General features: G+C 55.4%; 1 protein-coding gene across 1 annotated transcript in view; it reads left to right on the top strand.

The window, feature by feature from the left end:
- Window positions 1–1634: 1634 nt before the first annotated feature.
- Window positions 1635–20655, top strand: part of POLE (DNA polymerase epsilon, catalytic subunit) — a 29935-nt gene continuing 10914 nt past the window's right edge. The window contains exons 1-31 of the mRNA XM_059827955.1: window positions 1635–1699; window positions 1766–1901; window positions 2219–2299; window positions 2382–2426; window positions 2576–2668; window positions 3248–3402; window positions 4315–4456; window positions 4785–4865; window positions 5131–5238; window positions 5674–5784; window positions 6076–6161; window positions 6740–6859; window positions 7675–7807; window positions 8477–8590; window positions 9526–9738; window positions 10652–10759; window positions 11524–11652; window positions 12039–12141; window positions 12236–12382; window positions 13018–13163; window positions 14097–14245; window positions 14645–14737; window positions 14999–15143; window positions 15664–15821; window positions 17318–17513; window positions 18201–18415; window positions 18707–18809; window positions 19008–19088; window positions 19161–19283; window positions 19371–19589; window positions 19913–20122. Of these exons, the coding sequence (XP_059683938.1) occupies window positions 1635–1699; window positions 1766–1901; window positions 2219–2299; window positions 2382–2426; window positions 2576–2668; window positions 3248–3402; window positions 4315–4456; window positions 4785–4865; window positions 5131–5238; window positions 5674–5784; window positions 6076–6161; window positions 6740–6859; window positions 7675–7807; window positions 8477–8590; window positions 9526–9738; window positions 10652–10759; window positions 11524–11652; window positions 12039–12141; window positions 12236–12382; window positions 13018–13163; window positions 14097–14245; window positions 14645–14737; window positions 14999–15143; window positions 15664–15821; window positions 17318–17513; window positions 18201–18415; window positions 18707–18809; window positions 19008–19088; window positions 19161–19283; window positions 19371–19589; window positions 19913–20122 (4008 nt within the window). The remainder of the gene's footprint in view (window positions 1700–1765; window positions 1902–2218; window positions 2300–2381; window positions 2427–2575; window positions 2669–3247; window positions 3403–4314; window positions 4457–4784; window positions 4866–5130; window positions 5239–5673; window positions 5785–6075; window positions 6162–6739; window positions 6860–7674; window positions 7808–8476; window positions 8591–9525; window positions 9739–10651; window positions 10760–11523; window positions 11653–12038; window positions 12142–12235; window positions 12383–13017; window positions 13164–14096; window positions 14246–14644; window positions 14738–14998; window positions 15144–15663; window positions 15822–17317; window positions 17514–18200; window positions 18416–18706; window positions 18810–19007; window positions 19089–19160; window positions 19284–19370; window positions 19590–19912; window positions 20123–20655) is intronic.

The raw sequence follows: 20655 nt of genomic DNA, 5'->3' as shown, positions 1-20655 counted from the left end.
GGTGTCCCCAAAACTAGCTACTGGGGGGCGACCGGTGTGAGGTGAATGAGGGGCTCAGTGCAGCTGGAGCTGGATCGTCACAGCGTGTGTGTCTGGTGGAGGGGAGAGAGGATTCCCCCCAAATGAGAGATAGGGGGGGTGTGCCTGTGCATTCACCAGCAAAATTCAAGCTGGACCAGCTGGTGAGTCAAGGACCCATGGGGTGGGTCTGAGGGCTGGGGTCCAGGCAGGGGTGCCAGGGGGACAGAGGGGCCATGCCGGGGGGACAGAGGGGTCATGCCGGTGCTCGGGGGACTCACGAGTGTGTGTGTGAACCCCAAGTGTGTGTGTGCCTGCACTAGTGACCTCCCACCTCTGCCACCCAGAGGAGGAGGGGACCGGGCTGGCGTGTGATGTGGGTGCTGTGCGTGGGTGCTGATGGCAGCAGGGCCTTCCTGTGGCCGTCTGTGTGTCCTGTGTCTGCGTGTCCCTGCGTGCGTCTCTGGGACACAGGCGTGTGTCTCTGGGACGCGTGCTCAGCTTCGCTGCTGATTGAAGCCTCAAAGGGGAAAGCGGCAGCCGCATCCCCCAGCCTGGGCAGGGCCCCCGGCTCCCTGGGCTCCAGCAGACAGGCAGGGGGATCGCGGCGGGGGATCTCTGCACACCCGCACGGTCTGCTGGGCTGCTCCTCCTCCTCTCAGGCTGCAGGAAGAAATCACAGAATCACAAGGTAGGAAAAGACCTGCAAGATCATCAAGTACAACCATCAGCCCAACCCCCCCATGCCCACTAAACCATGTCCCACAGTGCCATGTCCACACGTTCCTTGAACACCTCCAGGGAGGGTGACTCCACCACCTCCCTGGGCAGCCTCTGCCAGTGTTTCACCACTCTCTCAGGAAAGACATTTTTCCTAATATCCAGCCTGAACCTCCCCTGGCGCAACTTGAGGCCGTTTCCTCTTGTCCTGTCACTTGTCACTTGGGAGAAGAGACCAACACCCACCTCCCCACAACCCCCTTTCAGGTGGTTGTAGAGAGCGATGAGGTCTCCCCTCAGCCTCCTCTTCTCCAGACTGAACAACCCCAGCTCCCTCAGCCGCTCCTCATCAGACTTGTGCTCCAGACCCCTCACCAGCTCCGTCGCCCTTCTCTGGACACGCTCCAGCACCTCAGTGTCCTTCTTGGAGTGAGGGGTCCAACACTGAACACAGCATTCGAGGTGTGGCCTCACCAGGGGCACGATCGCTCCCCTACAACCCCCGGTCACGCCTCAGCCGAGCAAGGGCTGTTCACTGTTGCAGCCAGGAGCGGGGTTTAGGCTGCCTTCACCGCCGCCCCGCAGCAGCCGCGGTGCCCGAGCAGCCGAGGGGACCGCTCCCGCCCCGACTGCCGCCCGGGCCCGTAACGGGCAGCACCGGCGATCGCTGCTGGGTGGGCGGGGCCTGCCGGGCGGGGGGCGCGCCAGGGGCGGGGCGCGGCGCGCCAGGGCGCACCACCCGTCATTGGTGGGAGGTGCCGGCGGGCGAGGCGGGGCCGCTCTCTGATTGGTGCTCTCGCCGCGGGGCGGGGCGGGGGGAGCTCGCTCTCGCGGGAACCGGGCGCAGCGCGGGAAATTCCTTCCGCGGCGGCGGGCCGGGCCGGGCCGGGCCGGGGATGGTGCTGCGGGGCGGCGGGCGGCGCGCCGAGCCGGGCGGCGGCGGCGAGCCCGAGGGAGCGCGGTGGGGGCGGCGGGCGGGCGGGCCCCGGGAGCCGGCGGCGGGGGCTGAGGGCGCGGCGTCCGGCAGGGACGATGGCCCCGCGCTCTCCGCTCTCAAGCGCCTGGAGCGATCGCAGCGCACGGACCGGCTGGACGCGTTGTTCGGCTTCGAGCGGCCAGCGGAGCCCGGCGAGCGGACGGGCTGGCTCATTAACATGCACCCGGTACGGACCGGCGGGGCGGGGGGCGAGCAGCCAACCGGTGGGGCACGGGGGGGTTCCACCGAGAGACCCCCGCTAGGGTCGGGGGAGAAGGGGTCCCATGGGGAGGCACCCGGTACGGACCGGCGGGGCGGGGGGCGAGCAGCCAACCGGTGGGGCGCGGGGGGGTCCCACCGAGAGACCCCCGCTAGGGCTGGGGGAGAAGGGGTCCCATGGGGAGGCCCCCGGTAGAGCCCGGGGGGTTCCCGTGGAGGGGTCCCGGTAGCCCCGGGGGGGCTCTTACGGAGGGATCCCGCTGAGTCCCTGGTGCCCGTGGGCAGACGGAGGTGCTGGACGAGGACCGGCGGTCGGTGAGCGCCGTGGACTACTACTTCATCCAGGAGGACGGGAGCCGCTTCAAGGTGGGTCCCCCGGGGGGGGACCGGGCTGGGCACAGGGTCCCACGAGGGGACCTGCCGCTGTCACCTGTCTCCTCTCTCCTAGGTGGCCCTGCCCTACAAGCCCTACTTCTACATCGCCACCCAGAAGGTGAGGAGGGGACCCTGGGAGGGCTGAGGTCCCCAGGGAGGGGGGCAGCAGGACACAGGGAAGCTCGAGACCTCCTGGGCATCCTGCTTTGGGACGGTTTTCTCCCGAGGGACAGAGCCGCACTGCTCAGCCCCAAGGTCTCTCGGCAGGGCTGTGAGCGAGAAGTGTCCTCCTTCCTCTCCAAGAAGTTCCAAGGGAAGATTGCAAAGCTGGAAACTGTCCCCAAAGAAGACTTGGACCTGGTTTGTATTCCTCTGCCCTCTGTGCTCTTGAGTAGTGGTTGGTTTTTTTGGACCTTGCACAGCCCTAGCGCGGTAGGAAGGGACTGAGCAGAGAAGGGAAACAGCGTGCTTGACTTCAATCTCCTAGTGCTGCTTGTGGTGCCTATCACAAATGGGTTAGTTATGGCTAATTGCTTATCAGTAGTAATAACATTCCTCTCCTTGAGCACATCAGCTGTTTCACAGCATGTTCAAGACGTTTCATTGCAGGAATTAAAGAATGATTGGAGGAGGAGAGAGAGCTGTGGGAGGGGGATGCTGCTCATGCTCATCCTCTTCTTCCCCGGGTGAATCCTGCGCGTGGTCCTGCCTGCACGGGCGGCAGAGCTGGCTGGGCCCTTGCTGTGCAGCTCTTGTGCTCTTCCCTGATGGGCCCACCAGAGTCTCTTCTTGGTGCTTGACTCTCCCACCCATTGGCACCTCTTTTTTGGCCAATTCTTCTACCTGCATCAGTCTAGTCTGCCTTCCCCACCCCCTCTTATGGTGACCATCCCTCAGTACTCATCCCCCCTGAGCTGGCGTTGTCTTGCTGCTTTGCAGCCAAACCACTTGGTGGGCCTGAAGAGGAACTACATCAAGCTGTCCTTCAACACGGTGGATGACTTGGTGAAGGTGCGGAAGGAGATCTCTCCTGCCGTGAGGAAGAACAGAGAGCGAGACCAGGCGAGCGATGTCTACACGGCCATGCTGTCAAGGTGGGAGCCCTCCTTAGGGCAACCGGTTGGTGTCTCGTGTTAATAATTAGACTCCCTTGATTATTTCTTAACTGTCCTCAGAGGGGTGTTGTCCTGCCTGGGCTCTGACCCCAGCTATGCCTCTCTGCCACCCATCTCCAAGGTGGTTCTTCCAGCTCGGTGCTGCACATCAAGAGGCCCCCAGAGCCTCTGGGATGTGATGTGCTGTGGTGGGACCTCTGCCTGCCCATCAAATAGATTGCCTGTCCCCTGAGAAAGGATACTGAGAGGCACTGGGCAACCTTACTTCTAGCTGTGACTAAAGGGGAAAAAAAACCCAACAAACATTTTCTATCCCAATAAAAAGCCAGGCACTTGTTTACAAGATTGGAAACACAGTTGCAGACAGAAAAAAAAACAAAAAACTTTGTTTTTGAAGTCAACCAGAATATAAACATGAAAAATTCACCCCTCTCTTTGGTTTCCTGGCCCTGAAGTCTGATTTCAGTTGAAACTTGAGGAAGAAGAATCAAGCGAGATGAGCACTCCCTGCTCACCTGGAAGGCGTACGGTCCCTGTTCAAAGTGCTGCCCAGGTTGCCTCATTATGCTTAGACTCATTACCATACTTATAAATCCAGTGCCGTAAGAACCGTTCGTTATACAGGCACGTGCCTGTCTGAGCCGACGCAGCTCGCAAACGCGAGTAAAGGTGAATTGAGATGGGAGCAGCGGGACTGTGTGTGCTGCCTGTCCCCAGGACCCCTCTGCGTGCAGAGGGTGGTTGCACGGCGGGGAAGCGTTTCCCGTTCTCTCCTCCCCTGTCACTGACTCCTGCTGCCGGGTGTCACCGGTGCCGCCTGGCTGTCCCTCGCAGCCGAGCCCGCGGAGATGGGCACTCGGGTAAGGTCCTGCTTCGCTCTGCTCCTTGCAGCGCTCTGAGCGGAGGCAGCCTGAGCACGGATGAGGAAGGGGCCTCCAGAAAGGTTTCCAACCAGATGGACAACATTGTGGATATGCGGGAGTACGACGTACCCTACCACGTTCGCCTCTCCATTGACCTGAAGATCCACGTGGTGAGTAAGGAATAAGGAAGCTGGAAGAGCTTTGCTTTCCTGCTGCCGTACTCCTGAAGTGCAGGCAGGGCAGAAACTTTTTCTCTCCGGGACCTTTGCAAAGGTGTTGGTGACACTGAGTTGATGCGTAAAGCTTGGTCCCATACTGCTGGGCCTTCTCCTTAGTTAATGACATGCAGAAAAGTTAAATGATTAATGCACAGCTGCAGTTTGAGCCTTTCTTCTGGGCTGCGTTTAATTCACGCAGCTCTGTCCCCGGCAGCTGAAGAGGAGTGATACAAGGAGCTGGCCCCGCAGTAAGGCACCGCCTGCCCTCCTCTCTTGACAGGCTCACTGGTACAACGTGCGATACCGGGGCAGCACCTACCCCCCCGAAATCACCCGCCGAGACGACCTCGTGGAGCGACCGGTGAGCGTTGGTCAGGCAGGCGTCAGTCTGTCGAGGTGCACGGCTGGTGTGTGCGACCCGATGCGCTGCCGGTGTCACGCCGTGGGGTGCGGGGGGAAAGCTTTGTTTCTGGGCTTGGGTAGTGATTTTGGGGTTGATAAAGCAGTAAAATGATTACTGGGGAGGGTCCGGTTTGCATGCTGGGCTAGCACTGGGCTTAATGGGAATCGCTCTTTAACTTCAAGTCAGCTTTAGAATATTTTCTAATGGATTTGGTCCTGCTCAGGATCCTGTCGTTCTCGCCTTTGACATTGAAACTACCAAACTCCCTTTGAAGTTCCCTGATGCGGAGACAGATCAGATCATGATGATCTCCTACATGATTGATGGGCAGGTAAGGGACAGCAGAGTGGTTTCCTCCATGCTCCAGCAGCGAAGCTGGGGAGCGAGCCAGCGTTTTGCCGCCAACCCAGCTCGCTCCAGGCTTGCCTTGCTGCTGGCTGCTTGGTGTGTGGCTGTGGAAGTGAAATTAAAGTCTGAATGATGCATAAGGTATTTAGTTTCATGGTACCTAGCTCGGGTTGCTGGTGCTTCTCTGAGGGAGCAGTAGTAACCTGGAGAGCACAGGGACAACTCTGCCGTCCCATGTTGCCTCCCCATGGCCTCCTTAGCCGATGGCCAGCGATGGTTCAGCAGATGACTCCCAAATAGTTGTTCCTCCTTGACTGAAGCTCTGGCTTTCAAGAGGAAAGCATCCCATCGTTTGGACAGCGTTTTTGGGTTGCCAGCAAGCCAAGTCCTCCTGACTGCCTCCTTGTCACCTCCCTAGGGCTACCTGATCACAAACAGGGAGATTGTCTCTGAGGATATTGAAGACTTTGAGTTTACTCCCAAGCCGGAGTATGAGGGTCCGTTTTGCATCTTTAATGAACCAGATGAAGTAAGTCGGTTCTGCCCAGCAGACATTTTACCTGCCTGGGGCTCTTGTTAGCCAAAGGCAGCTAATCACTTGGTAGGCTGCGTCGCTGGGGAACGTGGCGGGTCTGGCAGGGCTGGTCATGCTTTCATTTCTTGGTAATAAGGGTAAGAGGGGTCAGGTTTGGGCGAGGTGGGGAGGAGAGGGGAAGGGTGGGGAGGAGAGGGGAAGGGTGGAGTAAACTGTATGGTATCCACCACCTCTCCGTGGAGGAGATGAAGTTATATACGTATCTTTTCTACTCTTTCATCCTAGGCTCATTTAATCCAGAGGTGGTTTGAACATGTCCAGGAGACCAAACCCACCATCATTGTCACATACAATGGAGACTTCTTTGACTGGTAAGATCAGGAACGAAAACTAAGCTGGCAAGGTGTCACCTGAGCTGTAGGGCAGGGTCAGGTACCACTCTCAATGTCCTGCCATAGCTCACACCGTGGTGATGGTGTGTGGTCCATGCTGACTGTCTGGCCAGTTTGAGCACCTCGCCAAACCCTGTGGTCATTGGCTTGGAAGTATGAGCTTCTGTAGAGTCCCATCCGCTTGGCTGAGCTGCTTTAAACCCTTGTCAATGTGGCAATGTTGGTGTCTGGATGAGCCCAGTCTTGGGAGAGCGAGGAGAAGGTCAAAAGAGACCTGGAGGATATTGGGGAGAGGGGCACAGGCAAGCCTTCGGGAAGCAAGGGGAGAGGGACCACGCGCCTGCACCTCCTGGTGCAGGACGTAAGCAAGCAGCTTTGCCTTTTGGGTCATGCTGCAATTCTGTCCTGCAGGAAGTTTTCCCCGTGGCCAGATATCACAGTTAAATCCCAAGAAAAATTCTTTAGGTAGTTTGTAACGAAGCAGTTGTGAAACTGTTGTTGGAGATGAAGGGGAATGGTTGTTCTATTCCTTCTCTTCACGTTGCCTCTTTCCCCAGGCCCTTTGTGGAAGCAAGAGCAGCAGCTCATGGAATTAGTATGTATCAGGAAATTGGGTTTCAGAAGGACAGCCAGGGAGAGTACAAAGCATCCCAGTGCATCCACATGGACTGTCTAAGGTACCAAATGCTGCTCCCCTACCATATACCTGCATCTTTATCTCTTGAATGTATATAAAATACCTACAGTTGTATTTGAATACTGTCCTCCTCCTGTCTGTTGGAAGCTTTTGTGTGTCGCACCTCTCTACACTGGGGTGACAGTCCATTTCTTTGACTGTGCTGCTTCCCTTTGGCACTCTGCATACCGCAGAAGCTGTCAAGCCTTCCCCATGAAGGGCTGTCAGGGCTGTCTCTCTCCCTGCAGCCTGCTTATGGCTGTCTCGGGTGTTTGAGGTCTGATTTGGGGGAGCGGAGAAGGGGTGGGATAAGATCAGATTATTAGAGTGGGGAAGGGACTGTATCCTAACCCAAGAGCCTCCTGGCACAGTCAGGAGAAGAAAGGACACATTGTGAATGCGTTGGAGAGAGAGAGAGAGAGAGAAGTTGGGGTTTTTATGTGGTTTTCCTCCACTGGAGCGGTGTTTGGACTTTGGAGAGTGGCTGGCTGTCCTTGCAGTCCTGGCTGTGTCTCCTCTGGTGGTTAAATGTTTATCTTAAAGCCACTGAGGGAGTTGGAAGGTGGTAATTCTGAGCAGTGGTGATGGTATGGATAGTGGGGTTTGTCCTGGTTGGGATTTCAGGGCATTGGTAGAGATGTAGGATATCTAAAGCTGGGCAGCCTCTGACTCCACTGTACTTGGATGCTTGGCTCTCGGCTGTCCTCGGTGAGAGGTCCCCTTTGCAACCGACGTCCCGTTTGCAAACCTGAGCCCCTCTTTGAAGGGCAGGGCTGGTTTCTCTGCACAAACTGGTATTTTCATGATTCTGTCCAGGTGGGTGAAGAGAGACAGTTACCTCCCAGTGGGAAGTCACAACCTGAAAGCAGCAGCTAAAGCAAAACTGGGTTACGATCCAGTGGAGCTGGACCCTGAAGAGATGTGCCGGATGGCTACGGAGGAGCCTCAGGTATTGCCTCCTTGTGCTGCATCTTCTCTGAGCAATTGGAAAACAAGCCTAGAGCAGCTGCAATATGATTGAATCTTTTAAGTTGAAGTGTTACAAAATGTTTTTGCTTAATGCAGTGGGTTTTGAGAAATTAACTCAATCTGTCTCCCCAATTGCCAATGCCTTAGAAGCACTTGACCTTGTGGGGAGAAAGAACAGGATTTCTTTGAAGTGGTTCTAGCGCTGGCATCGCACTGTGTATTTTCTATATTTATTTACATCAATGCGAGGTGGCAGGCACCACCTAAATCAGAAACACCACAAAGAGCCATGACTTGCTGGAGAGACAAGAAATAGGCGTAGTGCTCCAGGTGTTGTGGGCAGGGGATTTCTGCCAAAGCTCTGGAGCCGCCTCCTGATTCCCAAACGGGGCAGCATCTGTGCCATGAGCTCATCCTTCCCATTTCTTCTCATTCAAAGATGACGTATCGCTGTGTAATTAGAACTAGAGCAGGATGTCCTCAGAAGCGAACAGATTATTCTTTACAACCTAGGCTATGGAGAAATATGCCTTTCCCCTCTTCCTGCTGATACGAGCGTGTTCATCAGGAAGCAATGAAAGATTATTGTCACTGAGCTGCTCTGTCCCATGTGATTGGGATTAATTTGCCTTTCGCCCTTCTCCGACAGACCCTGGCCACCTATTCAGTGTCCGACGCAGTTGCTACCTATTACATGTATATGAAGTACGTGCATCCTTTCATTTTCGCCTTGTGCACCATCATTCCCATGGAGCCTGATGAGGTGGGTGCACTCCTGAAATGAAGATTTCTTTGCTGAGCAAAGAGGCACGTTTCCCGTGCTGCAGGGATGCTCTGGCCACGGACCTGATTCCCACTGCCCGGGCACTTTCCCATCCATGTCAGGGAGGGAGGGTGGATTTGGAGGCTGCTCCTTTCTCTCCACAGCCCTGGGGTGTTTTGAGAGAGGTGCCTAAGAACAAGAGACCTGAGTGTTGGCAGCATGGGGCTGGAGCAAGAAAGTATGGCTGATGCTCCATAGGCAGCCAAGTTTACTTGTAGTCGTGGTCATGCAAAGCTGGGTCTCCTGATGGCTGTTGTCAGCTGTAGGGAGGATGGTTAGGAAGCTGTCTGTGCTAAGCACGTAGGAAATGTCCCTCTGTCCCCACCTGGTTTAGCTTAAAAAGGCACTTGACAGTGGAGTAGTGCCAGGAGATGATGGCAGCAGAGGTCTGGAGGTCTTTGCACCGTCCATAGCCTGCTCTCCTCCCAGCCAACATGAAGGAGTCGGTGTTGGCTTCTCACCCGCTCCCATCATCCCTGCCGTGGGCTGCAGCACTGCCTGCTGCGCAGTCACACGTGTGTCACCAGCTGAAGCCATCCGGCTCGCTGATGTGGCTGTAAGTCCAGTCCGGTGCCACCAGCACTGGTACAGCACTTCTTGCTGAATCACAGGATGGTTTGGGTTGGAAGGGACCTTCAAAGATCATTTAGTTCAACCCCCCCGCCATGGGCAGGGACATCTTTCACTAGATCAGGTTGCTCAAAGCTGCATCCAACCAGACCATGAACAACACTTCCAGGGATGGGGCATCCATGACTAATCTGGACGACCTTTTCCAGTGTCTCACCACCCTCGTAATAAAGAATTTCTTCCTTATATCTAATCTAAACCTACTCTTTTTGAGTTTAAAACCAGCTTCGATGTCTCTCCTGCAGGTGTTAAGAAAAGGATCTGGGACATTGTGCGAGGCACTGCTGATGGTTCAAGCCTATCATGCCAACATCATCTTCCCCAACAAGCAGGAGCAGGAATTCAACAAACTGACAGAAGATGGCCACGTGCTGGACTCGGAGACGTACGTGGGAGGCCACGTGGAAGCGCTGGAATCTGGGGTCTTCCGCAGTGACATCCCCTGCCGCTTCAAAATGGTAAGGGGCCACGCAGACAACCTCTGTCCTCGCGGAGCGTGGTGGTGAGGAGTAACCCTCCGCTGGTGTTAACGTCTCCTGTGTGTCCCCGCTGGGCTTGGGCGGTGTCATACTTCAGGAGACCTTGAGCACCTGAAGCTGCACGGAGCTGGGCTGGGAAGGGATGGGAGGAGGCTTCCAAGTGGCCCTCTGTGCTTCACTGGGAGAGCAAGTGTCCTATGTATCACATACTGGAAGCAAGCCCGACCTTGTTGACAGCAAGGGAGAGTGGTGAAGTGGGGTTTTGGGTTTGGTTTTGAGCCAGTGGTTCTTGGAAGATATGCCTCTGTCCCCTTGGGGTCCCGTCCTCCCTCTGTCCTTCTCCCACCCAAACTAAGCTTCTTCTGAACTCTTCCTGGGCGTCTTTCACCTGTTTCTGCTTCACGCTGCTGCCTCCATCACCTCTCCCTTGCCCTGCTTCGCACCTGCATTGTGCTCACGGGCCCTTAGGTTTTCAGAGGCGGCTTCACTCTCTGCCATGCGATGCATCGCACTTAGTGCGGGATGTTTTGCTGGATATCATCTAGTGAATGATCACGGGGGAGCACACACCGGGTGTAGAAAAGGATCTGGACTAAATCTGAATCTTTGGGCGCTGGCACCAGCCAGTGTGCGGCCATCAGAGGTGCAAACACAAATGCAATGGCTGCTCGTTAGCTGCCCTTATCTCTTCCCTTCATTGCTTTTGCTTTTTTTTTTGACCTGGTGTCAGTGGTCTAGACCCTGCCCGTGCCTCAATGTGATGCGCTGCGCTGCAGGGTCGTGCTTAGAGCTCCCCAAGTCAGGCAGGGGCACGGGCAGCAGGGCAGGAGCTGCCAGCCTGCAGCTGGGGACGGCTGCCCACATTCTCAGTGTCGTCCCCACGCCCCTGCAGAATCCTGCTGCCTTCGATTTCCTGGTGCAGCACGTGGAGAAGACACTGCAGCACGCCATCGAGGAGGAGGAGGGTTTGCCCTTGGATCAAGTCACCAACTTCCAGGAGGTACGTCACCCGCAGCACGGCTGGACTAGGCAGGGAGGGCTGAGCTGCCAGGCTGGGGCTGCAGCTTTAAAGTGCCTCTTGAGATTCATTTTATGTTCTACGGAGGGAGACCAAGAAGCCCATTTATGGGCGCCTGCAGAGTAGATGGGTGTTAGGGGATGTTATAAGCAGCCACCGCTTCCAGCAGCCCCAGTCGCTGGAGCCCAGCCCAGGGATCCGGGGTCTCTGCCCCGGCTGAGGGATGCGATTCCTGCTTTCTCCTTTGCAGTTTCAACCAGGAACAAAGCTCTGAGAGAGCTGGGAAGGGATTTAGTGAGAAGGCAGACCCTTCAGATATCCCAAATACTCATGTTCCTCTTGTTCCCCGCTTCTTATCGGCTACAAAGTGCAGGTCTCCCTTCTCCAAAGCCGAGTCTGGAGTTTCTTGGAGGGCATCATCAGTTAGTGACTGGGGACTTCTGGCCTTTGCTGTTGTCTCCATTAACCCATTTGCACTGAAAAGGTCCTTGATCAAGTAACCTTTAGGAAGTATCTGCTCTCACCTTCCACGTACCCCTATGGATAAAGCCTACCTTGGAGGTCCAAAACAAAACCTAAAGTACCTGTGGTCAAGGAGTCCCTGATGCTGCTCCTTTGGTCCTTTAATTCCTTCCCCAGAGTCAGTGGCAGCTGTCCCTGTGCAGGAGTGAAGGACCAAATTCAGCACGTGTTTGACTCATTAACTCCTTCCTGTCCGAGTTTCACTTCTTTTTGTCTTGCCACAGGTTTGTGATGAAATCAAGGTCAAACTGAATTCCCTGAAGGATGTTCCGAACAGAATTGAGTGTCCCCTTATCTACCATCTAGACGTGGGGGCCATGTACCCCAACATCATTCTGACCAACAGGTTGCAGGTGGGTGACGTCAACCTCATCTCTCCTCATTTGCCTCTCAGATGACCTTGGTGGTCCCTCTGATTGGATCCCCTTAACAGCAAGGGCTGAACTTTCTGCTCAGGTCAGGGGGATCAAATAAGGCTGTGTGTGAAATTTAGTCAAGCTGCCATGGATTCTGGGTCTGCAGAGGCTGAGCTACAACTTTAGCTCGGACTTTTCCCAAAAACCCAGCTATTGTTTTTGCAGGCTTTGTGGTTCCAAAAGGCTCTGGAGAGGAGAACGTACTGAGTACATCTCCAACGTTCGCACCTATGCTCTTCTGCCACCCAGCGCCTGTTCTGGCATGAGTCGTCTTTTGGAGAGTTCTCCCCTCTGACCCCTGTCTGTCTCTTACTTGTGTCCAGCCCTCAGCCATGGTGGATGAGGCCACGTGTGCTGCCTGTGACTTCAACAAGCCAGGTGCCAACTGTCAGCGCCGGATGACTTGGCAGTGGAGAGGAGAGTTCAGTAAGTACAGTAAGGACTTCCCAGTCCAACCCCCAGAGGTGGAGATGAATTCCTGCTGCTCCCCTGGGACACTGATAGCTGCCCTCCTCCGCAGTGCCTGCCAGCCGCAGTGAGTATCACCGCATCCAGCAGCAGCTGGAGTCGGAGAAGTTCCCCCCGCTGTCCCCCGAGGGAGCACCCCGCGCCTTCCACGAGCTCTCCCGGGAAGAACAGGCCAAGTACGAGAAAAAGCGGCTGGCAGGTAAAAAAAAATAAATAAATCAACGTCATGATCTGGAGCGGTGTTTTGCAACCTGGGCTGTGAGCAGTGCTCACCATTAATTACCTCTCTTACGTCTGTGGGGTTACTTCAGACTGGGTCTGGTCTCAGACCATGCTTTGGGAGACCTTCTCCAGGATTCCAGCAAGCTCCTATGCGCTTCCCGAAGAGCGACCAAGCACCAGTGCCTGTGTCAGTGTTTCTCCTTTTGTCTGTTGAAAGCCATGGATTTAAGTTGAAACACAAATGGCTCCAATTTTTGGAAGGTTGCTAATTAAAGCCTGTTAATGAAAGGGCAACATAACGTTATCCCATCACCTGGAGTGATGCTGTTCAGCAGAACCATCCAGGTGGCTGGGGGCAGAGCCTGGGTTTCTGGATGGGCTATATGTGCATCACGATGACTTTATTTCCCCCACCTGTCCCTGCATCTCCATAATGAGATGTTGCTTCTCTCCGTGCTGGTATCTTCCTTCCCCTCCCTTTGCAGTAGGACTGTCTCCCTGCTCACCCGTGCCTGGTGCTTAGAGGTCTCCCTGTCCATACTGTGCCCATCCCTCTGTCCGCAGTGGGGCACCCATCCCTGAGAAGCTCCCTCTGCTTCTTCCCTTGACTAGATTACTGCCGCAAGGCATACAAGAAGATCCATGTCACCAAGGTGGAGGAACGAGTCACCACCATCTGCCAGCGAGAGAACTCTTTCTATGTGGACACGGTGCGAGCTTTCAGGGACCGTCGCTACGAGTTCAAGGGGCTGCACAAGGTACCAAGCTCAACTTCTAGTTTAACTTGTCTTGCCAAGGCTGGGCACCTCTCGTCTTTCACTGAAAACCCGAGCCCTAAAGCATTGCTCTATTCAGCCTTTGTTCTTGAGGACGTGGTGGAGCTCCTGACAGCTGTGGCTTCTTGCTGACAAATCTTCAACGGCTGCTGCCATGGCATTTACTGCCTCGGTGGTGCTGTCGGAAGCAAAGCTGCATCTCCATTTTTCACTGGGTTTAGGAAATCCTCAGCTAGTCTCTGTTCTGATATATCTGATCCAGCCAGGTTCAGTCTGGGGCATTCTTCCTACGTGGAGAAAAGGGGAAGCAAGGTCTACACCTCGGGTTAAGGAACGGTTGATTCCAGGAGGACGTTCTAGTTCTCTGCTGGTTGAGGTTCGTGCTAGAGGATACCAGGGCACGTTATTCTTGGAGTGTGTTGAAGGCAATGGCAAGGCCCTGGGACTCTGCCTCCGGCGGAGTTAATTAACGAGCCGTTTGTTTTGCGGTTACTCCCAGCTGCCTCTTCTGCCATGAATCACGGAGCTGGCTGAGAGGCTTTTTCTACACAGGCAGTTCTGCTGTTTAGCCAGACATCACTGATTGCTGCAGGCGGTGTATTTGGTTCTTGCCTGTGCGCATGTGGTGCAGCACAACTGATGCAGGCGGGCAGCGCTGCCGGCGCTGGCTGAATTCTGATCGTCACCGTCAAGAGTTATTGTTGGTGCTGCAGGTCCTTCCTACTGTGTGGCAAAGTAGCTCTGGCCAACTCCTCCTCTGCTGCAGAAGAAAAAGGAATGTCTAGCTCATGCTGCTGATCTTTGGCAAAGATACTGTTCTAGAGTTGTAATACTATACTGGGACTGAGGGGGAACCAGTTGGATACCACCAGTAGCGATGTGTGGGATCCTCCTGACTCTGTCAGTGGCTTGCAGGTGTGGAAGAAGAAGCTGTCTGCAGCGGTGGAGACAGGAGACGCCTCTGAAGTGAAGCGCTGCAAGAACATGGAAATCCTGTATGACTCCCTGCAGCTGGCCCACAAGTGCATCCTTAACTCTTTCTACGGCTACGTCATGCGGAAAGGGTGAGTCTCCCCCCTGGGCGATACTGGGATCCTCGGGAGAGGACCCTTGGAAACCGGGTTTGCCCTAAGGAGGCTGTCACTTGCTTCACCTGCTTCTGAAGCACCAGGATGAAGGTGGGTGCAGCCTGTAACGCTCTCCTCTTGCTTCTACCAATGACTTCTCATCCTGGAGACTCCTGCCAGACGTTAAGTGTTGGGCATAAGTGACGGGAATCTTGTCTGTTAGTGGGTTTCCAGCTTTTCTGATGCATCGTAACTTAGGGCAAGGAGAACAATCTGCTGAGGGCCAGTGTTGATGCGTTTCTTGCCCTTCTTCCTCTGGAGGTCCTCCTGCCCTTTCCATAGCTGGGTTTGGGAGGGAGCACTTCATGCTCTTCACTTTGACTCCTCTGCTCACAGAGCTCGCTGGTACTCCATGGAAATGGCTGGCATAGTCTGCTTCACGGGAGCAAATATCATCACCCAGGCCAGGGAACTGATCGAGCAGATTGGGTGAGTATGTGCTGAGCCGGGGAAGAAAGGTCCCTCTGCATCTGGGGCAGATGCGGGTGCACGTTAAACACCTGAGCTTTCAGCAGTTAATGTTGAGGACTCAGATTTCTGACACTGCTGGGGTTATTCTGTTGTATTATGAGGGTTTGCTTTGCAGAAGGGACCGGAGGGTGGATGCAAGGGGTCTGCCTTTAAGGGGGACACAGAGCTGATCCTCACCCGTCATGCACTCTCCTTCTGATGGTGACCTTCCTTCCTTAGGAGACCTCTGGAACTGGATACCGATGGGATTTGGTGTGTCCTCCCCAATAGCTTCCCAGAGAACTTTGTCATCAAGTCAACCAATGCCAAGAAACCGAAGGTGACAATCTCCTACCCAGGTGCCATGCTGAACATCCTGGTGAAGGTGAGTCTTGCACCATCCAGGCCAGCTTTGCAGTCTGAGAAAAAGGAGGTGGAGGACCGACAAGGAGGGAGGGCCTCTCTTCCATCTCTGCTCCCTGTGTAGCGAGTGGGACATTAGAGCTGATGCCCTGCTTGCTGCACAGATGCTCTCTGCCCCAGAGAGCATCTGAGCGGAGGGAGAGGCTCTGATGTCCCTGCAGCAGAGAGGGTGGGGGGTAAGAAGAGGCCAGGGTCGGTGCGTGCTCACCTGTGCAGGCTGGGAGTCCAGACTAGAGCAAGGTGCAAACCCATCCTCTGCTTGCTCCAGCTTCTGCAAGAGAAAAGAATACAATTTTAGGGTCCCAAGCATTTTTCTTCTCAACAGGCAGGTCAGGTGTTTTGATTTTTGACTCCTAAATTGTGCCGTAGCTTTCAGAGGGGTGCTCAGTGATCCCTTTGGGCAAGGTGTGCCCAAGGGGCATCTCCTGGTGTAACCAGCCTGGCTGTTGAGTGAAGCTGTTCTCTTGGGGCTGTGCCCGTAGGAAGGCTTCACGAATGATCAGTACCAGGAACTGCAGGACCCAGCCTCTCTCACCTACGTCACACGCTCGGAGAACAGCATCTTTTTTGAAGTGGATGGACCATACCTGGCCATGATCCTCCCAGCTTCCAAGGAGGAGGGCAAGAAGCTGAAGAAAAGGTGAGATTTCAAAGCTTGAAATATTATCGCTTCCCCCCAGGTAAGAGATTGAGGGTCTCTTTCCCTTTGTGCATGTGGGGCATGTTGGTCCTTGCCCCTGGAGCTGGCAGCACACTTGATTCGCTGGCTTTAAATGGCAAGTTCCTTACACCAGATCATCTTCGCATCCAGCTATGCGCTTGCCTCCAGTGCCATACTGTGGCTATAAATTTTAGAAGATAACAGCAAAACAACGTTTCTCCAACTTGGTGACCAGACACGATCTCCCTGTTTGGCTCTGAGGTGTGCAGGAGAGCTTTGACTTTCCTTCTGAGGACTTCTAATACTGTTTATATTCAACCTAATCTGTTTAAACTCACTAGTTCCTGCCTTCCCATCTCTCAGGAGTTCACAGACCTCCAGCAATGCTTCTCCTAGATGTTTCCCCTTTCTTCTCCACCTGGAAGAAGGAGCAGGTCCTGCCATTACTGTCGCATCATAGTGTAGTGGTACTCAAACTTCACTGATTTCTCTGCAGCCTCCTAAATAGGAACACAAGCTAGAGCAGTAGCAACCACTAGTTAGAGAGGTGCCCACAGACCTGGGTCTGGCTCCAAGAAATGCTGTCGCTGCCCTCCAGCACCCTCTGTCCTTACAGCTCTGTGCTTCTTTGTGCTTAACGCCCCGTTGGACGAGCTCCAGCATCCGCCGTCTCCTGTCAGTGCCTTTCTGCAAGCAGTGAGTCCCTGTAGCAGGAGTCGAGGTGATGCCAAGCACTGAGCGGGTTCTGCTCATAGGACTCTTATCTCAGAGCCTCTTGGTTTCTTGTAGTTTGGGGATGTTAGCAAGTGCATTTATTTCTTGGTCACTCTCCAACCAAAAGAGCCGGGAGGTGGCTGGCAGGCACCATCGTCGGTGGAGGAAGAGAAGGCTGTGCCCACAGGAATGTGGTCAGGTGGGAGAAGGGCTGGCCAAGTGATGTAGGTTTGAGTATCCCCTCTCTTCTCTTAGCTGATGTTCCCATAAGGTTTTTCTTGAGACATACAAATAATTGGCAGGGCTGCGAAATGCAAAAGAATGCAAGAGGAGAGAGGGAGGGAGTGTTCCTATAGTCATCTCATGGCTACACCCAATTTCTTCTGAACCCCTTTGCCAGCATCTGAGCTGACAAAGTTTCCTTCTCTCTAAACCTTTTCTTAATATCTTCCTCCATTTCTCCACCCGGGCTCTCACCTCCCGCCCTTTACTTGTGTGCAATTAAGATCGTTCTCCCAATTGGTATGGATGAGCCGGGGCAAGAGCTGACGTGCTTTTGCAGACCCACGTTGAAACGGTTGGTAGACCAGCTGTAGATATTCCGAGATTATCCTAGTGCCGAGCACTGCGGCTCTGCTAAACGCACCGGATGGTGCCGTGGTGGCATGGAGAGAAGCGCCCTGGCAGGAGGGACACCGGCAAGATCCTGGAGAACGTGTCCCGTGGCACCGGCCAGGTTTTGCCCACGCTGTGTCTCCTAGGTACGCGGTATTCAACGAGGACGGGTCGCTAGCCGAGCTGAAGGGGTTTGAAGTGAAGCGCCGGGGAGAGCTGCAGCTGGTGAAGATATTCCAGTCTTCTGTATTTGAAGCCTTTCTGAAAGGCAGCACCCTGGAGGAGGTCTACGCTTCTGTGGCCAAGGTGGCTGATTACTGGCTGGATGTGCTCTACAGCAAGGTGAGCGCAGCTCAGCACGTCTGTGCTCCCGAGGTGGAGCTGGAGAAGAAGTGTCAGAGCTGGTCGGGCACTGTGGGGAGGGTGGACTTGGCTTGCACGGAGTAGGTGGTCCGCTGTGTCTCTGATGGTCACTTCCATCTTATTTCTGCTGCTTTGGTGTCCTAGTGCAAGGGCTCTTCGTTCAGCTGTAACTGTGGATGAGTGGTGTCCTCCAGTCATCTCCTTCGTGGAGCTGGTCTGGTGGCCCTCATCCCCCAAGGACGTTGGCTAAGGGCATTCACTGAGGCAGAGGATGACAGAGCCACTTACCTGCAGAGTGTTTTATGAGGAGCACAGAGACATGAGCTATACAATAACTGGGGAGAGCAGAGAAAACACGAGAAAGTGGGGGGTGAGAGGGACAGAGAGCGTGGCTGGGTCCTTCCATTTTGCAGTGACCTCATACAACAAGTTCTTGGTGAGCCCAGCAGTGCTGCCACAACCCAGCCATGGCATAAGCCAACGCAAGCCTCAAACCCACGCTCTCCCTTTTCGATAGGTCACGTTGGCAGCTGCAACAGGGAGCAATTCCCAGGCTCCCCATAAAGAGCCACAGCACCTGGGTGTAGGCGCTCCCCGTATCTGACAGCAGCAAGGTTTGATCATTAGGTTCTTGCTAGCTTTGGGGGTTTTTTTCCCCCCTTTCAGGCTGCCAACATGCCTGATTCGGAGCTGTTTGAGCTGATCTCGGAGAACCGGTCTATGTCGCGCAAGCTGGAGGACTATGGGGAGCAGAAGTCCACCTCCATCAGCACTGCCAAGCGCCTGGCAGAGTTCCTGGGGGACCAGATGGTGAAGGATGCAGGGCTCAGCTGCCGGTTCATCATTTCCAAGAAACCAGAAGGGTCTCCGGTCACCGAGAGGTAACCCCGTCCTGAGGGGGCAGGGCTTTTGACAGTGTTGGGGCAACCAAGAGGGGAAGGGCAGGGTAGCAGGAGGTGAGCGAGCTGGTGTGGCGTGGCCAAGTGATCACCCGTCTGCTGGCTCAGACCGTGAGCAAGACTAGCGATGGGTAACGCTGTACAACCGCTGCGCGGTGGCCTCACGGGGGTGGGAGGAGAAGCCTGGAGGATCTCCACAGGCTGGGAGAGGGGATTGTGTGTTGCCGGGACCTTGCTCCGGGTGGGTAATAAGTGCCTCCCTGCCTTCCCCAGAGCCATCCCCCTTGCCATCTTCCAAGCTGAGCCCAGTGTGCGCAAACACTACCTCCGAAAATGGCTGAAGAGCCCCTCACTGCAGGACTTCAACATCCGTGCGGTGAGTGGGGCATCCCTGCGGATGGCCCCGGCTCCGGGACAAGGGCTTGTCCCTTCAGAGGCGCGACCTGGGCAGCGGCTACTTGCACTCACAAAGCGGGGTGCTGGGTGTGGGGGGTCCCGGGGAGATGCTTGATCCTGTGTCTTGTGGCCTTCTGCTCGGCTTTCTTCACTACCTGCTGCTCTGCCCTCTTCACAGATCCTGGACTGGGACTACTACATCGAGAGACTGGGCAGCACCATCCAGAAAATCATCACCATTCCCGCAGCCCTGCAGCAGGTACGGGACAGTGGGGGCGCAGGAGGAGGGCTTTTGTCGGGGGACTCGGTGTGATTTGGAGATGCTCTCCAGGTAAAGAACCCAGTACCACGGGTCCGGCACCCGGACTGGCTCCACAAGAAACTCCTGGAGAAGAATGATGTGTACAAACAGAAAAAAATCAATGAACTCTTCACTTCGGAAGGCAAGAGACAGGTAAAGAGGGTGAGGGAAAGGTGCTGGCTGTGCTGGTGGGGCTCTTCTCCTGCAACCCATGTCCTCCTGCTGTCCTTGCTCCTTCAGGTCCTCGCCAACCAGCCCCCAGTGGGGACGCCCAGTTCACAGATTGGTGACATAGAGGACTTTGGGGCTGCCAAGACTGTTCAGCCACCGGTTCCCATCACAAATAAGCGGAAGCGAGTCCCTGCAGCAGAGGAAAGCCAACAGATGTCCCAGTACCTGGAGCTATCCCAGTCCTGGCGAGAGATCCTGGGTCCACCTCCACCCCTGGGCACCACCAAAGTAGGTGAAGCAGATTGGGCAGGAGATGCTCTGGGGCTGTGCTCGTCCACCCAAGCAGCTTGGGTGCTGCCAGGAGCGAGCTGTGGGTCTCCTGAAACCTTCTGCGTGCCCATGGCTCAGGGCTACAAGAAGAAATACAACCAGGAGATGGAGAAATATAACCACTGACAGAGAAAAGCAGGGGGGTGGTGGCTTCACAGCTGGGGCAGGAACGTGATGCGGGGATGGGGGATGAAGGGCTTGGCTGTATGGCGCGGTGTCGGGAGGCTGGGAAGCCTGTGCCGGTTTCTGGCTCGACTCATGCACGCTGTCACCCCACTCAGGAAGAGCGGCTGGTCTGGCTGCGCTACCACCAGAAGAAGTGGGAGCTGCAGGCTCGGCAGCGGCGGGAGCGGCAGAAGAGGCGGCGTCTGGAGGACGGTGGGGTGACAGCAGGTGGAGGAGTGGTCCGCGATGCCCTCTCCAAAGGGCTGAGCAGCTACCTGCGAAGGACAGCGCGCAGCATCCTGGACTTGCCCTGGCAGATTGTGCAGGTACCGGGAAGGGTACCTGCCACGGAGGGAAGTTCAGGGACCGCTGACCCCAACGCCACTCTGGTGTTAACCCTGGGGAGGCCAGGTGGGGCTGCAAAGCCTCAGGCTCACACACGTCTGTATGGAAACAGGAGCCCACATGGGCATTCTTGGTGGTGAATCTGGGACGTGCACGTAGATCTGCCAGTTCAGCTCCAGTTCAGCCCACGGGCAGCACTGTGCAGTAGTCACAGAACCACAAAAACACCAGTTGAGGTTGGAGGCAGCTCTGGGGTCCCTCTGCTCCAACCCGCTGCTCAAGCAGAGCCAGTTGCCCAGGACAGTGTCCAGATGACTTTTGAGTATGTCCAAGGTGGGAGACTCCACAACTTCCCTGGGCAGCCTGTGCCAGGGCTCAGTCACCATCACAGGGAAAAAGTGTTTCCTGACGTGCAGGGGGACATTCCTGCGTTCCAGTTTGTGCCCATGGCCTCTGGTCCTGCCACTGGGCACCACTGGGAAGAGCCAGGCTCCGTCCTTTTTGCACTTCCCTT

The sequence above is a fragment of the Gavia stellata genome, chromosome 21 (genome assembly GCF_030936135.1).
Source record: "Gavia stellata isolate bGavSte3 chromosome 21, bGavSte3.hap2, whole genome shotgun sequence".
In the NCBI taxonomy this organism is placed as follows: Eukaryota; Metazoa; Chordata; class Aves; order Gaviiformes; family Gaviidae; genus Gavia; species Gavia stellata.
The sequence above is the reverse complement of the archived record's forward strand: the minus strand, read 5'-3'. Positions and strand labels throughout refer to the sequence as shown.